The sequence below is a fragment of the Seriola aureovittata genome, chromosome 17 (genome assembly GCF_021018895.1).
Source record: "Seriola aureovittata isolate HTS-2021-v1 ecotype China chromosome 17, ASM2101889v1, whole genome shotgun sequence".
In the NCBI taxonomy this organism is placed as follows: domain Eukaryota; kingdom Metazoa; phylum Chordata; class Actinopteri; order Carangiformes; family Carangidae; genus Seriola; species Seriola aureovittata.
In genome coordinates, this window is record NC_079380.1 from 3,918,761 (window position 1) to 3,938,955 (window position 20,195).

Below are 20,195 nucleotides of genomic sequence, written 5' to 3' on the forward strand. Positions count from 1 at the left end.
ATGTCACTTCTTTCACCAGGAAGTTCATGTTCAAATATTTACTTTTGATGCAACTCACTGGATGTTTTTTTGTTATCAAATTAATACAGCCCTGTGTTATCTTGTTATTCTCAGTTATTTAATTATCAATTCAATCTTTTCCTGTGAAGTTCCTGTTGTGCGTGTGTGTGTGTGATGCTGTGATACAGATGTGGTTTCCTGGAAGCTAGTGTACACACACACACACACACACACACACACACACACACACACACACACACACACACACACACACACACACACACACACACACACACACACACACACACACACACACACACACACACACACACACACACACACACACACACACACACAAACCCAAATAAACAAACATCATATTTGCTTTTTTGCTAAATATATTTTCTCACAGTGTATTCGTCAAACAGTGAAGGTGTGAGTTATTGACTCACCTGTGGAAAACAAACCTCCTCAGGTGTCTTTAAAGGACACGACATCAGCTGATGTGTTGACGTTTCTGTACCTCTTCATTGTTTGATGTCCTGCACACGTCACTGCTGTTTGACTAAAAATAATTATGTTTCCTTTCTTCTCACCTTATTAAAATGAAGTCCATAAACTGGACCTCTAGATTTGATTGAGGTGACTACGAGGTCGAATAAACAATAAATATATGTCATTACTCCAAACCAAATAGAGAAATATTTTGTTATGTTTAATGCAGACCATGCACAATAGGAAATATATTCTTCTTGCTTGTCTGCAGAGCATGATGGGATGTGTCTAGAAGTTGACTGGAGTCCACCTGTAGGAAACTGAACTGATCGGATGGGGTTTAGAAAGACACACACTCGTGTGTATGAGGCCCTACACTTCACGCTGCATGTCAGGACCAATGAACTCCAGTGAACTCCCTGGAGACCTCTGTTAGAAAACTGTGAGTCAGAGATCAGAGTGAAACTTCCCAGTGGCCTCAGTAATTGTGAAATGCAAGACGTTTGGAACCACCAGGAACCACCAAGACCAGGTCTGGCCAAACTGAGGTACCAGGCAAAATGTGAACCCAAAAGTCACTTAAACAGACTTGAAACAGAGGCGCCCTGGTCTGGTCTGCTGCATTAGAGCATTCTGGACGGGAGATTAACTGTTGTGCTGAGCTGCATGTTGGTAAAGAAGTAGGTAAAGGTTTGCAGAAGTGAAACCTGTTTAGAAAAATGTGAGTTTCAAAAAAAAGAAAACTGGGCAGTGGGTCAGTATTTTCAACTATTAGTACATAACGATGTTTAAGACTTTTTAATACCTTAATTCCCATTAATTACAACTGCTTACTCCAATGCCCTGGACTTATGACACTGGGCATACTGCCAGTGGACCTCTACGTCAGACCTTATGTCTTCATAATTTAATCAACAGACCAGGAACAGTTTCTACTGAGCTGCAGAAAATTCATCTGCTCACTGAACCTTTTCATAAGATACTTGACTTGCTGGAAAACCACTTACAATTTATTTGACATTTAATCACACAAACCATTTATTTATTTATTCATTTATTATTATTAATAAAAAAAAACATCTTTTCAAATTTCATATATCTACAAAAATGTGATGATTTGTTGATCAAGTGGTTCTGAAGGATTCACATTTTAATCTCTTCCAGTTTCACCTGGATGAAAACAAAAGGCCAAAGTGCGAACACATGAAGCACGACTGTCGACACTCTACATTATTCACAGCCTGTACAACCCACTCTGAACACTTACTCTGTTACCAAGGGTCCCTGTAAAGTGAAACTCAGGGGCAAAGGCACAACTGATCACTTTTCCTGTCTCCGTAGCAACCACAGGCGTGACGTAATCCACCCACACCACCTGGGTGGCATCGCGGCCCCTCAGTGGTGTTAGGGTTTAAGCACACAAGTGTAAAACATAAAAACAACACTGTATTAATAATTTAATACAAAAAAACATAGAAAAACAAAATAATGGCAATGAAAATCTCCCATCAGCCCTTTGGCTACTAGGTGAGATTGTATGGAGTTATTCCTCACATGATTAGTTAAACATCTCTTTGGTGCAGAGTCCCATAATGCACCAGCAGAGGACTTTCAGCCAGACCACAGCAGTACAACAGGCCGAAGATGAGGGCGTCTTGTAAAGTGACATGACTTAGTTTCAGTGAGGTTACACTGACTCAGCTGTTGCATAATGTTTAACCATCAGATCCCCCAGCTGATCTTTATCACTCTGAGGACAGACAGTTTTGATCTCATGACTGGATGCAGTTCTTCTTCTGGTGCCGTCGCCGGCTTTTGAATCCTGTTCAAATGAAGACACAGATTGATTAAAAGGTTTATATTTAGGTATATAAGAAGATATATTTGTGGTTTTAAGAACCTAAAACCATCTCAGTGTAGTTTTACATCTCCTCTCTCACTTCTCTGTGGAGCTCTAGTAACAACAGGTCGGGAGCCAATCAGAAGAGAGGAGACTCGGAGCCTCTCTTCTGATTGGCTAACTGTTTTCTGAGTGATCCAATAAAAATATAGCAGATTTCAGGAAAACACTTAAAGAAACCAAATCCTGTAAGGTTGGGTGGTGGGTCCAGGTGGGTGTCCTGAAAGCTGGTTTTAAGGCTCAGTTTCTGAATACAGGCTGTGTGCATCTCTCAGTGGACTGAGGCTTTGATACTTTCACAGTATTAATATAGAACCTAGATCTGCTTTATAACCAAACAACACATGTAAAATATACCTTTATACCATATGGACCTTTAATATCAGTTAAACCAGCAATAACTGCTTTTGTTTTTTTTTCCCCAGAGGAGACAAGTTGCAAACACAGCAGTGAGATATCGGCAGTTACAGAGCAACATGACTATTCGTTGGGAGTCATATTTGTGTCACCTGATGAATCTCAGTCCAATATCCCCTCTCTTTCTTTCAGCTCTGTGTTTGGTCTCCACCAGCTCCTGAGGGAAATATCTGGCTCTTTAGCTGCTAAATGCTCCACTGTGTTCACCAGCTGCTCTCTGACTGTGTCTGTCTGCTGTTTGCAGCGGAGCAGGTAGAGGACAGTGGCTTTTTTTTTTTTTTTTTTTCCCCAACATCTGTTTCTCTGAAAACAGCTGCTGCTGCTACAGGAAACGACTCTCTGACAGTCATTTCATAAATTGTAAAAATATTGATTATAGCTACTTTTAACACCAAATGAATTTTGTCTGCAGCTCTGAGTATCATAAATGTTCAAATTCTGATTGGGTGAGTTGAATGTTTTCCCCACACTCATTGTCTGATTTGATATGTCCTTTATATCGTGTGTGTAGAAACTTTCCTCTAGTATGATGAGCTTTTAGACATTTTTTAAAAAATATGTCTACATGGAATATTTCGACATTTTGGAAAATACTCTTTTGGAGAGTTATTTGAAAGGACTGATACAACCCTCATGTCTGAATGGAAATGGCAGCTGTTTAGCTTAGCACCATAATTATAATAACAATAATTCTTTTTTGCAGCCTGACAGTCACTAGAGCTGAAATGATTAGTTGGTTAATCAGTTATTTGATCGATAGAAAACGAATCACCAAGTGATCTGAAAATAGTTGAAAAGATTTCCCCTGATTTAAACCGTCATTTTCAGGTTTTGGACAGTTGTAACTAACTTCTACCATTTTTGGACATTTTATCAACCAAATAATTAATGGAATAATTAAGAAAATACTCTGCAGATTGATGTAATAATGAAAAGTCGTTAGCTGCAGCAATGATTCGGATTACAATATGGAAAAAGTGAAATGATAGAAATGTTTGAAGACGTACCGTCTTCGTCTGGTGTGTTGATTGTCAGCAGAGACACACTCCGCTGAATGACCTTTGACGGCTTCTTGGTTTTGGATTTCAGTGGACCTGGTTTCTCAATGATCTCAAACGAATCCTCCAGCTCATTTCCTGCAATGCCGTTGGTCTCTGGCACTTTGGAGGTGGGCGAGGGACTGTGAGGAGTGACCACACCTTCCTCTATAGTTTCTGTGCTCTGATTGGCCCCTCTGCCTTTTAGGAAGTGCCTGAAGGAGCTGCGCTGTTTCTTCGCTCCGGGCGACTGGTTCTTCTTCAAACCTCCCTTTCCGTCCTCATCCTCCTCCTCTGAGGGTGAACCAGGTCTCTGCGGGGCGATTCGGTCCACCTGCACCTTTCCATTCTTGCTGGCATGAAAGTAGCTGCTCTGCAGGCCGTTCCTCTGGTTCAGCCCACCAACAAGCGAGTCCCTGGGACTCGACAAGTCTTGTAGGGAGCCTGTGAGGCCCATACTATTCCCAAAAACCAGAGAGTACTTAGGATTGTGGTATTTATGTGCAGGCACCTTCAGATCAATCCGTTTGGAGTCCCCCACCGGCACTTGAAAGCGAGACGTGGGGACGGGAGGAGGTAAGATTTTCTCCACCTTTGGCTTCCTGATGGGTGAAGTGATCGGCGGCTTGGTGATGTTGAACTCCCTGTAGAGGTCGACCTGCTCAGACACGGCGTACAGCTCCCTGAAGTCGTTGTCGAAGAAGTCCACGATCTGTCCCGACATCACCGTGATTGCGTTCCTGTCCATCCGAGACGAACTCCAGGTGAAGCTGCAGGAGAAAAGACAGTAAACCAACCCATGAAGGTCAACTCGTGTTAGAAATAAAACATCTTTTAAAAAGAATAGTTCAACAATTTGGGAAATGTGCTTATTCACTTTCCTGCTGAGTTAGTTGAGAGGACTGATCCCACACTCAGACTGTATCTGCACATAAATATGAAGCTCCTGCCACCTAGCTTAGCTTAGCTTAGCATAAAGACTGGAAACAATACAAAAGGTATCAACATCCACCTACCAGCTCTAAAGTTCATTAATTAACACGTGGTCTGATGATTTTCACATTAAAAGTCTCGTCATAAAGGAAAGCCAAACTTTCTGGAGGGCGTGTTGTATTGTTCATGAGAGGTTAGCATCATTTAGGGGGGAAAAGGCAAAGTGGAGCGCCTGGCCTGACTCTTGCTATAATACTGGTTGAATTAGCGCTGTAGAATTTATCAAGGTAACAGTTTAATATGGCAGGAGTCAGAAATAAAGGCTGTCTCTAATATAAAGGCCTGATTCTCTCTGACACTTTGGTAAACAAAGGACGTGGCCCCTATTTATGGAAAAAGGCAGTGGTTCCCAACATTTTCCAACTCAAGGCGCACTTGAGAATATTACAAATGTTGGCGGCCCACATCCAACCCTGAAACAATACAGAGGCCAAATAATGAATTGCCAGAGCACTTAATAAACGATGGTAATGATCGAACGTCCAGCACTGAACTGAAACCAGGGGAGGCTTTAATTCTTCCTGTTGCTAACCATCTGCCGATTTTGATGCTCTAGTTTTTGCCATGGATATAATCTTTTAGTGCTCAATCAGACTGGGATAGCAAACAAGTATACAGTTTTTAAAGATTTTTAATGTTTTTAAAGATTATTTCATTTTAAAACATTTAAAAATGTTATTTAAATTTACATTTTTTTTATAATTACATCTTTTCACCAAAACTGTACTGATTTGTCAGCCCACTTGCAATACCTTCGCAGGTTGGGAACCACTGGTATAGGGTGTTTATTAGTGAACTTTAGAGATTTGAAGCGGGTTTAATTTCTTGGGAATACGCCAGGCTAGCTTCCCCCCTTGTTTTCAGTCTTTATGCTAAGCTAAGCTAAGCTAAGATAACCAGCTGCTTCATATCAAGAATGGCATCAATCTCACTTAACCACAGCAAGAAAGAATCAGCAGATTTACCAACATTTTGAACTACTCTTGAAAAGTGTCTTCATGCTTTATAGTGCAACTTTTGTTTTGTGACCACATGTACAGTCGTTTACAGCATTATGTAGTGTGGCAGCCACATGCAGCAGGAAGAGTTTGTACAGGTTATGAAAACTTGACATTTCTTCATGTAAACTTGAGTCATAACGAAGTCTCGCCTGAGTCAAAACATGTCTGTGCTCATTTCACTTGGCACGAATCAGTCGTTCCAGTTTTGACTTTAGTGATCCACGACTGTTCCGGAGGAAAACTGAACACTGCTTCACCCCATATGTGGTCACTCATGTGGATTACCACATGGACTCCGACCTGACTGGTAGAAGTCAGTGGCAGATGAGACAGATGGCGTGTGGACAGGTCAGTCACTATTCAAAACATTTAAAATCTGGTTATTTTTGCAGGGAGTCTGGTTCAAGTGTTTGTCAGTATCAAGTAAAGATACAGTCTGGATACAAACATTTGATAAACAGTTTATAATCCACTATAATTCAGTCATGAGCAGATATAAGGACATTTTTAGGGTTCATTAATGCTCAGTATTTGTCAGTATTATAACTTTACCTATAAAAACACATTTTTACAGAGATTATACACAGATTACTAACACTATGTTTTAGTGTTGTCAACATATGTTTAGACAGCAGCCTGCACAGTTCTTAACAAAAACATTAGTAAACTCTTGTATACGTGCTTCCAACTGCACATATATACAATGTGTATATACTGCTTATAAATGCTAAATCCAGGGGACTTAAAGTGTTGCTGAGTTTCCGTACACAAGAATTTCTTCCAAACATTCAGTACAAATTTAAGAATAACGTGTATTAAAGGTCCCACATTGTATAAAGGTAGATGTCCATGTGTTGTTTGATTATAGATCAGGTCTGGGTTCTATATTAATACTGTGAAAGTATCAAAGCCTCAGTCCACAGAGAAATGCACACAGCCTGTATTCAGAAACTGAGCCTTAAAACCAGCCGTCAGGACTTCTGGAACTTTGTGATGTCACAACAAAGCAGTGATCGCTCTCAGTCATGCCCCAAGCCCCGCCCACTGGGACCCACCATCCAACCTTGCGGGATTTGGCTTCTCTGAGTGTTTACCTGAAACCTGCTATATTTTATTAGATCACTCAGAGCCTCCTCTCTTCTGATTGGCTCAGTGACCTGTTGGATCTTTAGAGATTTTTTTAGTTGATTATAAGTTTAGCAATAACAGGAGCCCTTATATATAAACATTTGTGTAATAATAACCACCTTGTTATGGTATTTCCCTACTACATTTTAAATATAACACAAGCAAATATATGTAAAACACCTACTCCACGCATCACTTGACCACAGGTGACGTTATTCCTGCACTAATGTCTGTCTGTCTACACATTTGATGGGAGTGTAAGGGTTAACAGACGTATAGTGTAGTAATTATTTCTCTGAACCTGGTTAATCAAGTAAGCACTTAAAAAGATTTTCGCCTCTGCGTCATAATCTTACACACATTTTACACGTCTGCCTCAATCAGTGACCATAATGGCTTATGGTTGATTTGTTACAATAGATTAAAGAGCAGGTCCAACAAAAGAGAAAGAGAAAGTGCTTTAAAAAGCATTCCAGTCATTCAACAAGTTCATTATGCTTCACAAAGTCATTAGTGTGCTGGCCTGACTTTCTATTATGTTGTAACTGCTGTCCAGGTCTGTGTTGTGTTTAATCATGAATTGTTAGGGACATTATGCAACAGTTGGTGCATAATTATAAAATATATATATATACACAGTTATAATCAAAAAAACACATGGACATCTACCTTTATACAATATGAGAGCTTTAAAAAGTGTGATTGGCTGAAATGGGTGAATCATTCAGAGCTCACCTGTAAGACCCGAACATGACTTTCTCTCCATCCACCAGCATGTATTTGGAGCACAAGGAGCCGGGCAGTTTTCCAAAGGACAGGGCCAGCCCAGCCCCTCTCACCATCCGCACACGGAGGTTCTGTAAAGAAAACACCCGCTTGATTACACACTTGACCTGGCTTAGCATCGCACAGGTAGAACCAGGTAAACACACTCAGCCACAACTATCAAAAAGAGCAACGATGTATCATGCACGACTGGTTGATTTAAGGCGACGCCAAGTCAAACGGCGCTGTCACACCTTGCGACATAAAGTCAACTTTCTCATGAAATATAGGACAAAACCCAAACCCTTTAGCCACATGTGTTTGCTTACAGGGAAGAGAAACAAGAGGAAAAGGAGACCTTAATACAGAGTAGACACACAGGGCGGAGGCTTCCCTCTGCCGTGGAGGTGCAGCATCGAGTTACACTCTTTGGATCCGTGCTCAGAATCTATGAATGTTCATTTGTGAGAAATAAGAGTAACAGAGCTCAGTGCTCTGAAAAGGCCTTTCACAGCCTTATCAACTGACACCACAGGAGCCAGTTACTCCAGTGCTCCAGTTAAACTAGACTGCAGCTACAAAACTCTGCGTACAGCAGATAAGGCTGGGTACTGTGTCCCAGAGGAGATAGGATGACAGTCCTGCTCAGTGCGCTGCTGTTCGCTCTGCATCCAGACCAGCACTTACTGTCATTCCTCAGGTTCTGCAGCTCAGTATTAAATGTTAATTCATAAAAGTAAGACGATGACATAACGAGATAACGATGCGAGCTATTAATGTCACCTGAGTCATGGCTTGGAAGGGTGTTAAGTGATCTCAAGACTGTGTTGTAAGGCCTCCGTTATATTGGCCTGTGGACGTGTACGCGGACACCTGTGGACACCGTGGACACGTAGTTGTTTTAATGTATACGCCGCATGGAAGGTGCGTTTCAAAGATGCATAGTAGATTGTCGTGTACGTATTCCGCGCATTCGCACTATGAGTCAAATCAAAATGGGGACATCCATGCAAGAGGAGCTGTGCGTCTGTTGTACGAACTGTTGAGGTGATGTTGATGTTTGTTTTCCAGCTCATGCATAGTTCATTCAAACAACTGGCACGGGCCAACTTTCTCAAGGAAAAGATAAAACTAGGGCTGCACAAATGTTAGCAAAAATGCAACATGACCAAGTGCAATATCCAAGTCGCAGGAGCTGCCATTTTTTTGTTAAAAAGGTAATTGAAGCGCTGTGGTGCTACACAGACGCCTCCGCCTATAAATCATATTCTGCTGACGTAAAAGGAAAATGTTTGTTTGGTACAGTCACCAACAAAAATCATATCATCATTTTCAGAATTTTTTCTGTGAAAATATAATGCAATGGCAATTCAACTGAAATCGTGACTCATAGCGCGATATGAAAGCAATTGCAACATGATTTTTTTTTTTTTGGGTATACGGTTCAGTCCTAGATAAAACCCTTTAGCTACGTCTTTACTTAAAGGGAAGAGAAACAGAAAGTAAGAAAAGGAAACATAAATGCTGAGTAGACACACCAAGGCCTCTTTTCCACCAAAACCCGCTAAGACCCACTAACATCAGGATTTTGTCGACAGCGGAAAGGGGTTCAATGGGCATTCACACTTTGGTCAAATGACTCAAATGCTATCGGCATTGACGTAAATACAACACCTGGGTGAACACGCCAAGTTTTGCCTCTTTTCCTGCTGTAATGTCAAACACTGTAAACACACCTGTCACCTGTGCAGCGCGCTGCTGCAGAGCTGCTGCAGAGCTGCTGCAGAGCTGCTGCAGAGCTGCTGCAGGCCCAAAATACGTTTTAAACACACAATCACCGATTGAAGTGTCTCACACGAGGCTCCGTCACTGACAGGAGCTCCAACCTGAGGATGAGACGCAACTGACTTTCTCCCCTGCGTGTGTGTGTGTTACTGTAACTGCACTTGTGTGTGTCCTCAGAAAATGCAAACTCGACCGACAGTGTAAAAGCAGTCAATCAAGCTTTTTTTTTTGCTGGATTACCCATGTTTAATAAACCTGCCTTCTTATTTTTGATGTAAAAACAGTGTATGGGAGGAGGCTTTCCTTGAGAGTCGTTGAGATGGGACTAACAAGGTTTTAACAACCCCACATGAGCTTAAAGACCTGGAATTCCCCTCTAGCCAGTGAGAACTGAAGAAGCCTTTCAGGTTAGAGAACCTCAAACAAGTCAGCGTTCCTTCATACAGCTCTTAGAGACACCATGATCACCATGGAGACCGAGAATCTGAGTAGACAACGTCTCCCTAATGAATGAAAGGGCTAACTAGGATTTCCACAACCTGGCAACCAAAAAGTTGTCCTTATTAATGAAATATAACTTTATCTATAAAGTATTAGTAAATCATTAATGAACCATTCATTGATTACAGCCTTTATGAATGGTGCCTTATCAGAAAGTGGCAGTCATTTATCTATACAATTTATTTAATTAGCTCATTTACTGTCACGTTTTAACGGGTCGACCAGATCAAACACGTCTGCGCTCATATTGTCTCTTTCCTAAACAGGGTGACATATGATACACAACGTGTTTTAATCCGTGATAATCATTTCATTGTCTGCTGCAGGAGAGCAGTGACCCACTGAGGCGCTTCAAACTTCCCATGTTCATTTGCTCTTTGTGTATTGTGTGAGCGAGCGAGCGAGCGAGCCTCCTCCTCCCTCTGTGCAAGCGCTCTCCCTCCAATGTTTGCTGAGCTCAGTCCTCACCCGCAGATGCGCCGCGTTGATCTGCAGCCGAGCGCACATATCCAGGAAGTGGGGCACTCCTTTGGCCTCCAGCACAACGTAGACAGCCACCCCGCGCCGTGTAGAGGCATCCAGCAGGTCCTGGAGGATCTGCAGGTCTGTGAGGAGGTCCATGACTATGGCAACCACCTGGGAAACACAGAGAGATTGAAGTCCAGCCAGGCAGAGAGAGACAGCAGCACCGACAGAGACATTTACTCAAGTGGAAAATTGAGATACTTGAACTTTACTTCGAGGATTTCCCTTTCATGCTACTTTACACTTCTACTCACTACAGAGAAACAGAGAAATACTTTTTTTTGCTGAAGTTAGTTCACAGATGAAGATTTAAGATCGACAATGATGATGATCTAATCAAACAGGAAGCATTTTAATTAAACCAGTCATTCTCAACTCTCTCTGTGAGACATGCGTCCACAGCCCGTCTTCTTCATTAATTTGACCTATTTTCAATATCTGCCTTTTGAGCCAGTTTCAGCTGCAGCCATAATCTGTTTAAACCATTTATCCAGTAGTTCTAGTTACTATAGTACTATTACAACTTCTCCTTTGCTTCCTAACTACTTCCTGTGTGGTGAAGTGTTACCAGGCACAAACGCATACGATGTCACCAAAGTACGCATCCCTGCATGTTATTATCTATTTAGTTTGGTTTTTTTTTGTTTGTTTTTTTACTGTTGCGTTAAACCCAATTCTCCTGGTCTCTGTCATCCACAATAGACCTATCCTTTTTTATATTATTACACTGGTTTCCTACTGTATTTCCTATGATTTTTTTTTTTTTGCATTGTCCAGTAGTAAAACTCCTGTAGCCTACTGATCTTAAAAAGTGTATAATAACTACTCTCTGATCTGCCGGAGTAGTTTTCCTGATTTCTTCCTAAATGTGCCGTGTTAACAGTGGTCAGATTGTTTTGCTGACACAACAATCAGTCACTTTATTTGTCCCAGTGGGACAATGAGTATGCAGCAGCGCGGTATACTGTAAGCATCTAGCACACATAAAAACATCAAAAACACCGGGCACATAAATACAACACCAAGACCAAGAGATAAAGGTCAATAAGTTCATAAAAAACAGGCAGTTCGTTAGTCGACAATAAAAAGAAACGTCTAGCTTTTCCTTCTAGAATTTATGAGGGAGATGGCAGAGGGTATAAAAGAGTGTTTGAGTAACGATCCTGTAGAGATGTGATTTACTATGTTGTAAGGCCATTATGAAGGTTTTTGCATAAAAATATAACTCAAGAATATCTGTAATGCTGCCATTTTATTAGCTAAATGGCTAAAATAGCCAAATACACAAAATTCAACAGTCTATCCCTGAATTCCTGAATTATAAATTCAAATATCATTGTTTTTAATCATATTATTTTTAATGATCTGAACGCAAAAAGTAAATAAATAAAAAATACAAGTAACCCTGAATGGGACTGGAGCAACTATAATTTAAAATCTAATTTAAAAATAAATTGTTAAAGTTTGCAACTCAACCAGCAATAGAAGTAAAATGTTACTTGCACATTAATGCATCAGTAATAATCCACTAGCATAACATCATGGTACAACAATCACAGTGGGAGCTTTTCATGAATTATATTTTTGCCTTTAATACTTTAAGGACCTTTAATACCTACTTCAGCGAGTACTACACTCCTATAACAAATGTAGCAGAAATACCAGACAGTGCAAATTCAGACTCTCTCTCCTCTCATTGGTTCGTTTTCCTGGTGAAGATCACCGAGCTGTACGCACGTCACCGATGACATCACACCTCACGATTTCTGGGTGACCGAGTTAAGATTCACGTCTCGGTACGCAAACACAACTGCTGCAACATTAAAACCAATGAAACCTTTCCAACACTCCCACTGCCAGCGAACACAAAGGCACATAACAGGTGAGCACATCGCCCGCAGTCGAGGCAACAGTTGATGCTTCCGTGGAACTTGTTTTTCCAGGTGATTAAAAACAAATGTGACGCCAGAGAGTCTCAACACAGTCCAGCAACAGCTGCAATTAACATGGACTGCTTAATTAATTAAACAGCAGTGTCTAAGTGTTCAGGGCCATTACATCGGCCCGTCACAAGACACAAGACATGGCACATATACAGGACACGTATCAGTCTACTTTCAGTGCAGCTTTACTACTGTCTATCTTCTTAAACACACATGAGTGTGTTTTACAGCCCCACTGGGCTTTTATATCTCATGTGAGATCATGTGAGGGTTTTTCCATTTCCTTATTGCAGCACTGCTTGTACATGTTTGGGCCTCATCCAAAAGTTTCTCAGCAGAGAGAGAGAGAGCTCCATGTGTGTACAATCTGAAACTATATTGATGATAAAAGTAAAAAGCTAAACAGCTAAAAAAAAATCTGTCATTTGTAATTTTAGTTTTATAGATTTTTTGAATACCCGATCATCCTTAAAGAGTACGTCATGTTGAGAGCTAATAAAAACAAATGAAATGGTGAAAGCTGTTATATTGACATTTAAGGTGTATTAATTGATTTCCAAATGTCAAGCATGCACTGAGTTACACGAAGAAAAACATTCCACCTTCACAGTGTCCAGTAAGGGGGCGGGGCCTCAGTGGCTCACCTGCTAGAGAGCGTATCACATGGGCCTTGTCCTAACCGCAGCGGCCGTGGGTTCGAGTCCGACCCACGGCGTTTTGCTGCATGTCCCCTCTCTCTCTCTCCCTGACCTTGCTGTCTATCTCTCACTGTACTGTCAGAATAAAGGCCAAAAATGCCCAAAACAAAGTGTCCGCTAGCTGCCGGCAGCCTCTGAGCTGCTCACTGAATTTAATTCATCATTCACTCTTCTGACACTTTCTTTATCCGTGATGCACTTACACAGAAACATGACAAAGTCAGTTTGCTGGAAATGAAAGCTAGCTCAGCTACGTTTTCATAGCCTAGCCTGTTAGCTTAGCTTCTCCTCTGAACGGATGTTTCCAATGTGGCTTCCTTTACTCGACACAAGTCAGTAAATGAAATCAAAACGCAAACTACTTGTGTTCATTCACCTGCTGCTTAATGCTACGCTACTTACAACCTGCTACACCCATGTTACAGTCTAATATTACTGAGCTGGATGTTTGTCTGAGGCTGCGTCATATTCTCAACATGAAGAAGCTGTTCATAAAGTCAGCCTAACATTTGATCATGAGATCATAGGAGACTGATCTATGGAAACTTGTCACCGTAGGAACAGTGGTTACATAACCTTAGAAACTGAACCGCGTGTGTGCACCATAGGTGTCCCTGTGGTACTTAAACAAATAGCACTACACCTCTGCTCTGAGCCTTGTTAAGATACTGCCGTAGTGCTCTGCTTTACTCTGCTTGGTTTCAAAGAGATAAAAACATGATCATCTCACTCAACCGGCAAAAGTTTTCATTGATTTCTTTTCATTGCAAACATAAGACTGTAAGAAATATGAGATCCTAAGACTGTCTGTGGATTTAACACCTGCTTTTACTCTTGAAAGCAGTTGAATGAGAAGCACGATTCTCCACCTGGCCTGAAAACGTTTTCTGCTCAATCCACAGCTCATCATCACATAAATGACACTGCCGGGGTTCGTCTCGATCTGAGATAATCATCTCTAATAGAATCAATTTCTGCCTCCAGAATTAGCACATCTGTACGAGTGTGTGTGTTTCTGTAGTTATAAGAGCGGCAATTTGAACTCCCGAAATGCACAAGTATTCTCTCAAGCACTGGGCAGGCTGTCATGAGTAGATGAGGGGTGTAATCTCAGCATATGAGCAGCTAATTAAACTGTCAAGGCTCGGAGGCTACTGTAAATAGATAATGAAGAGAATCAACATATGTCATCAAGTACGTTCAGTTGACTAACCAGCCCCACAGTCACAGGTCGCCCTTGTTTAATCCCCGTCTTGTATCTGTGCGCATCCTTTTTGTCCATTATGACTCTCCATCCAGACCAAAACAGCAATATCTTCCCCTAAAACAGCTCCACAAAAATATATATGGAATAAAAATAATATGGAAGTATAAAAACAAATAAAAAGAATAAAAAAACAAACACTTTGCCCCTATTGCCTTTGCATTTTATTTATTTATTTATATATTTCTCTTCTCTACATTTTTTAATTAAATCATTCATTTCCTTTATTTCTTTATTTATTCGTGTTTATATTTCCACATTTATTTTCTTCATCTCCTTCTTTTACCGATTTATTCTTTTTTTATGGCACTCCTATGATTCCATACTCCACAGCTGCATCGCCACAAAAAACCATTCCACATCCACTTAAATGCCCTTTGTGTAGGGAAACACTACAGTATCCCCAGTAAAGTGATCATTAACAATATCATTATATTATGACGGATATAAACCTAGCTATAGTCTAGTTTTCCTTTCATCCGTTTACCATCCTCCTCACCTCAAAAAGAGAAACGGTGCTTTCTGTGCCAGTTAGAACAAAACGTGTCTCCTCAGCCTCTGGTGCCAAACATCAAGCCAAGCACAAGTTAACATTCCCCTCTTTAGCTTTTTTTTTTTTTTCCCATACCCAGCAGGTTAACCACTCAGCGGGAATCTCTGAGTGGGCGAGGGAGAAATTAAGAAGAAGAGGCTTGGCTGCAGGATCGAGGGGGAGGCTTGAACGAGTCTTTATTTTCCTGCTGCAAGTCCTGATGTGCAGCTGACATTTAGAGCAGCCCGACCTTCAACGTCTGCACCACGTGTGACTCGGCTTGTTAAAACCTGCAAACGGCTGATCCCGTCGCGGTTTTTAGATTTTATTACTGATGCCGTGGGCTTGGCGAGCCCTTCCCTGGAAAATTGATCTGATTCGCTATAGGTTCTTGCAGATGTTGAGTATAGATGCAGAACAGCGCCTAGGGATAATCCTGTACCTGATTTCACTGCATTCTGTTGAACAGCACATAGTAATTAATCAAACAGACACCATCACAGTTTGACTGTGGGACGAGCTGCAGTTTTTCATTTCTTTATCCTCTAGAAGATAAATTGATTTTATTTGAACAAAGACATGTTACCTGTTAAGAATTGGTACATTTTCAAGATTTACAATGACTTACCAGTTTATTAGGTACACCTTGCTCAAACTAATGAGGTCTAATCCTGTAATAACTCCTCCTTCACCTCCATGTTCAGTTTGCATTAGAGTCATTTCAGAGGTGCTGATTCATGTTTAAGATCATTATGGAAGATGTGGTTGGGGTGCTGTTGAATTGCACTGAGTAATACTAATATTTTCTCCCTCTAGGGTTCAGTACAGTGGACCGTGAAAATGAAAATTTGGAGTAATAACTCTTAACTGTCACTTTTATTTTCACTTCCACATTTATAGCAGAGATGACTGGATTGGTCCAAACTTGTAGAAACTTGTCTGAGGTTAATGACAGACTCATCGTAAATAGTTTCTGAAGTTATCTGGGTTTAAATCAATAGAATAACTGTGTTAAAAATAAATATGACAAATATAAGCCAAGCTGTGTTCCACTGTTACGTATGACATCAATTCAGTAATACTGTTTGTTAGTTTTTAATCACAGTTTGCCGGGAATCATTAATTATGTCAACAGAATTTTATAAAATGATGACAAGATACAGTATGACCAAATCTCAGACTTTTCCTTTGAATGATCTATGTTTTTAGTCTAAAGCTGCAGCGAACATCACTTCATGACGTCCTAACTGACTAATCTCGCAATTATTTTGTCAATTAACCGATTCATTTTTTTGTCTGTAAAACTATTTGTTCATCACATCTTCATAAAGCAGCATCTTTCAGTTTATTGTTCCATCCAAAGACGCACATTTCAGAAGAACAGACGAAAAGAAAGACCGCAACTAATGATGAAACTTTTTTGTCCATAAAATGTCAGGAAATGTGAAAAACATAATTTCCCACAAAACATTTGAGTTTAGTATCATATACGACAAAGAAAAGCATTACCTATTCATGCTGGAGAAGCTGGAGCCAGCAAATATTAAACATTTTTGCTTAAAAATAAAAAGCTATTACTACATTATCTATAGTAGTTTCTGATCTCTAAAGAAAAGCAGCAAATATTCACAATTTCAAAGGTGGAAGAAGCAAATGTTTGATATTTTTACTTAAATTATTAATAAATTGTTCTCTCATGTCGACACTGACATTCTGATGACTATTCAATTAAGAGCATCAGCAACATAACAATAATGTGTTTGTATGACCTTTGTTTGTGGTTTGGAAATAAATCTAATCCACAGTATGTGTGGATCAATTACCGAACAGGGCCTGCGGGGAACAAGCCTAGGGGCCATAAGGCTCAGGGGCCTCTGGGCTACGGGGGCCACAGCCTCTCTATCAAGTGACATTTATTGTTTCTTGTCAATGAAAATGACTGTAAAGAGACAGAAAGTGACCACAAAAGCCTTTTACAAATCTGTGCCCCTGGACTGATTGTCTCATAATGCGTCCATGGCAACATTCATGTTCCACAGTATATTTTCTTTGGATTGAAATAAATCCTTTGCATTAATTTCAACTATGATTTAAAACAGGCTCTTGTCTCCTCCACACACACAGGACACAAGTAGAGTGACAGTAATCGCTTTCAGCCTTGAGGTCTTTGTCTCTTTCACTGGTGAAGGTGAGTAACAGTCACATGATCACCTGTAGCCAATCATTTTGAATATTTCAAAACTATTATTCAGGTGCGGGCCAAGTAGGTCAGGGCCTGGTTTTCTTTCTCTGTAAGGACAAGAGGCCAGTTATTTTCCGGCAGCAGTGTGATGAATGTGTTTCTGTAACACAGCCTGGAGACTTCAGGTCGTCATCTCTGAAGGAGAGTTTACACACAAACTCAGGCTTTTGGGATTTAGATTTGACTTGTTTGTCAAACTGCCTTTAATCTGTAAATCTACCTGCATTAATCTTATCAGGTGAAAACCGTTCTGTCTGACTCTCACTTCAGCAAAGTTTGATATAAATGATACTGTAGGGAAGCATTATTGATTGTTTTCTTAAATAACAATTAAGTGTTTGACCCAAACATTTAATTGTTATTTTAAAATTCTAAAATGTCCAGTGTCATGAGATGACTTACTCCAAAACCCAACAATGTTCATTTTAATGTCATGAAATAAAAAGGAAAAAAGTTGAATAAAAGATGCTGGAAAGAGTAAATGTTGAGTGAACCAGGATTTGTCACAGAGTCCCTAAACTACTGGGCACAGGCAGAAAAATGAATGAAATTAGAAATAAAACCTTCTGGACTGATTTGGGTTTTTTGCAGTGTCAGTTTTCTTTTGACATGAGAATAGCGAACTAGTTTACTTGTTTGTTAAACATTTTTAAGAGGTTTTGGATGATTTGAGTCTTTTCTTTGTTACATCTGATTGTGAACTGAACACATTTGGATGTTGGACTTTGAGTCTAATAAAACAGGTGATTTGTTTTATTCGTTTTCAGCATCTTGACCAAGTTTCTCTATTTTCTGGTTATTGATTGATTCACCAATCGATGATGAAGATAATCGTTAGCTGCAGCCCTGAAGTGAAGCTGGAGTTACCTTGTGTGATTCCTGGATCAGTCTCCTCACCACCTGCTTGATGTGCGGCCCGGGCTCTTTGGGCGGATGGGTGTACACGGACACCCGGGTCACGCCCTTGTAGAGGCCGCTGCTGCCGGGCCAGCCGATGTCCAGAGACGGGACCTCCGTGTCGGACATCTGGGGCCAGTAGGTGGAGTGGACCCCGGAGTCCGCGCTGGAGGACTCCTTGGACTTCTCATGCTCCGCGGACTCGGAGTCGCTGTCCGTGTCGTACTCTTGAAAGGTTTTCCGGATGGACTTCACCTCCCTGGCGGAGAGGAAGTCCTTGATGTTGTCCTCTTTGAGTCGCATCTTGAAGGCACCGTCCCCGTTCCTCAGCAGCTGCTCCAGCGCCGCCCGCTGCTCCTCGCTGTAGTAAAACGCGGGTTTGGACTCCGGGATCTTCTCGTTGACGTGGTCGTCGTCCATGCACACCAGCTGGGACTCCGCCATGGCCGATACAAGTTCCCCCCGCAAGTCGCTCCTGGTTCACCGGGGCCGCTGCTCTGCAACACCGTTCTACCTGTGCAGACAGGTAAGTTCTCAGGCGACACCGCGCGTGCCTCAGGTGGCAGCAGGGGGCGGAGCCTGGCAAAGCTGCTCATATTATTAGAGAATTTCCTGTTACACAACTCTCAAAATAAAGTTTTCGATGTTGAAAGTTTGTCTACTGCTATTTTCAAACTGCCACACTGTAAAAATATTCCATTACAAGTAAAGTTAAAGTAAAAGTATAATCAGTAAAATGTACTTAAAGTATCAAAAGTTAATGTTCTCAATGCAGAAAAATGACCCCTTATTGTTAATTATATCATTAGATTCTATAATTAGCTGGTCAAGGTGGAACTCTAGTAAAGGATCTGAATCCATCTTCCACCACTACAAACTACAGAGAAGCACAAATGAGCCAGATGTCCCAGGAGGCAACTTTGAATCTGACCCAGGTCAGATCCTACAAACAAGGCAGATTAAAACATCAACAAATGATGCAGGAGATGGAGGTGATGAAGAGACAGGGGGAGCAAAGTAAAACAGCCCTGGTGATAAAATCCCCCTGTAATGACTTGCACACATGCAATATGTGAATTAACTAAAAACAGCAGCAGGCTTTTCACAATAAATGTCAGAGAAACAGAGAGGAAATTTCCAAGTGCCAAAAAAGGTTTTATTGATGCAATGTTTTGACCTCAAAGGTTTTGATGAAGACCTTTGCAAAGGTATCTGACTTTAAATAAAATTTCAATGCAAAAGTCTTCATCAAAACATCAATAAAACAACAAAAAAAAAATTTGGAGAGCGTGCAAACTTTGTTGTGGGAACTTGTGTGCTGCTTTCTCTGCAGCACCTGTATGTGCTGCACATTGTTCACATTCTTGCTCAGAATAATCAGTTTACATGTAAACTGGATTTAGAGGACATCATGTAACCCTGATTTTGTCAGAGTCTGCAGACTGTCCAGCTGCATGTGTGTTCAGCTGCACACAGTAGAAAACTGACTGAACAGAGGTGAGAGTTTAAAAATTAACCTGCTTGATGAAAGTGGAGCAGAACTCACTAATTCATCATTGAAAGCAGTATAACCAGTCAGTAGTTAATGACTAAAACTGGTGTGGTAACGTGAACATTTACCCAACATGAAATATTTAAAAACATCCTATAGGTACATCATATTAAGAGCGTGGCTGTGGCTCAGCATAACCGCAACACTTTAAATGTCAGCTCCTTGACATCCAAGCTCTAATGGGTCCTATAAAAGCACAATATAATAATTAGTCCCTTTACCATCAGTCACATGCAAATATTTCATGTTAGACAGGTTTTATTGACATCTAACAGCAGCAGATAAGAAAGATGCTGTTTGTATGTAGTGAGTGTGAGGACAGCGACCGTGGTTAGTGACTGTAAAATGTTTGATAAAAGGCTGTTTGATTTGCAGCTTCCTGGACAGCTGTGTACAACCCAAACCCACACTATTTCCTGTCCCTTCCTGCATTTGGCCTCACCACGTGAGCTTCACCGGGCAGATCTGACTGCACCAATAGTACCTGCAGAAATCCCGTAGTTAATAAATATCAAGGTAC

At 40.8% G+C, this 20,195-nt stretch overlaps 1 protein-coding gene across 1 annotated transcript; it reads right to left on the reverse strand.

Annotated features, from left to right (window-relative positions):
* Positions 1 to 1,532: 1,532 nt before the first annotated feature.
* On the reverse strand, positions 1,533 to 18,920 carry fam83fa (family with sequence similarity 83 member Fa). The gene is made up of 5 exons (XM_056401626.1): positions 18,094 to 18,920; positions 10,491 to 10,658; positions 7,707 to 7,828; positions 3,820 to 4,619; positions 1,533 to 2,317 (listed from the first exon to the last, which is right to left on the reverse strand). Exons 1-5 carry the CDS (start codon positions 18,565 to 18,567, stop codon positions 2,268 to 2,270), a joined length of 1,614 nt encoding a protein of 537 aa, XP_056257601.1. The 5' UTR covers positions 18,568 to 18,920; the 3' UTR covers positions 1,533 to 2,267.
* Positions 18,921 to 20,195: the final 1,275 nt, after the last annotated feature.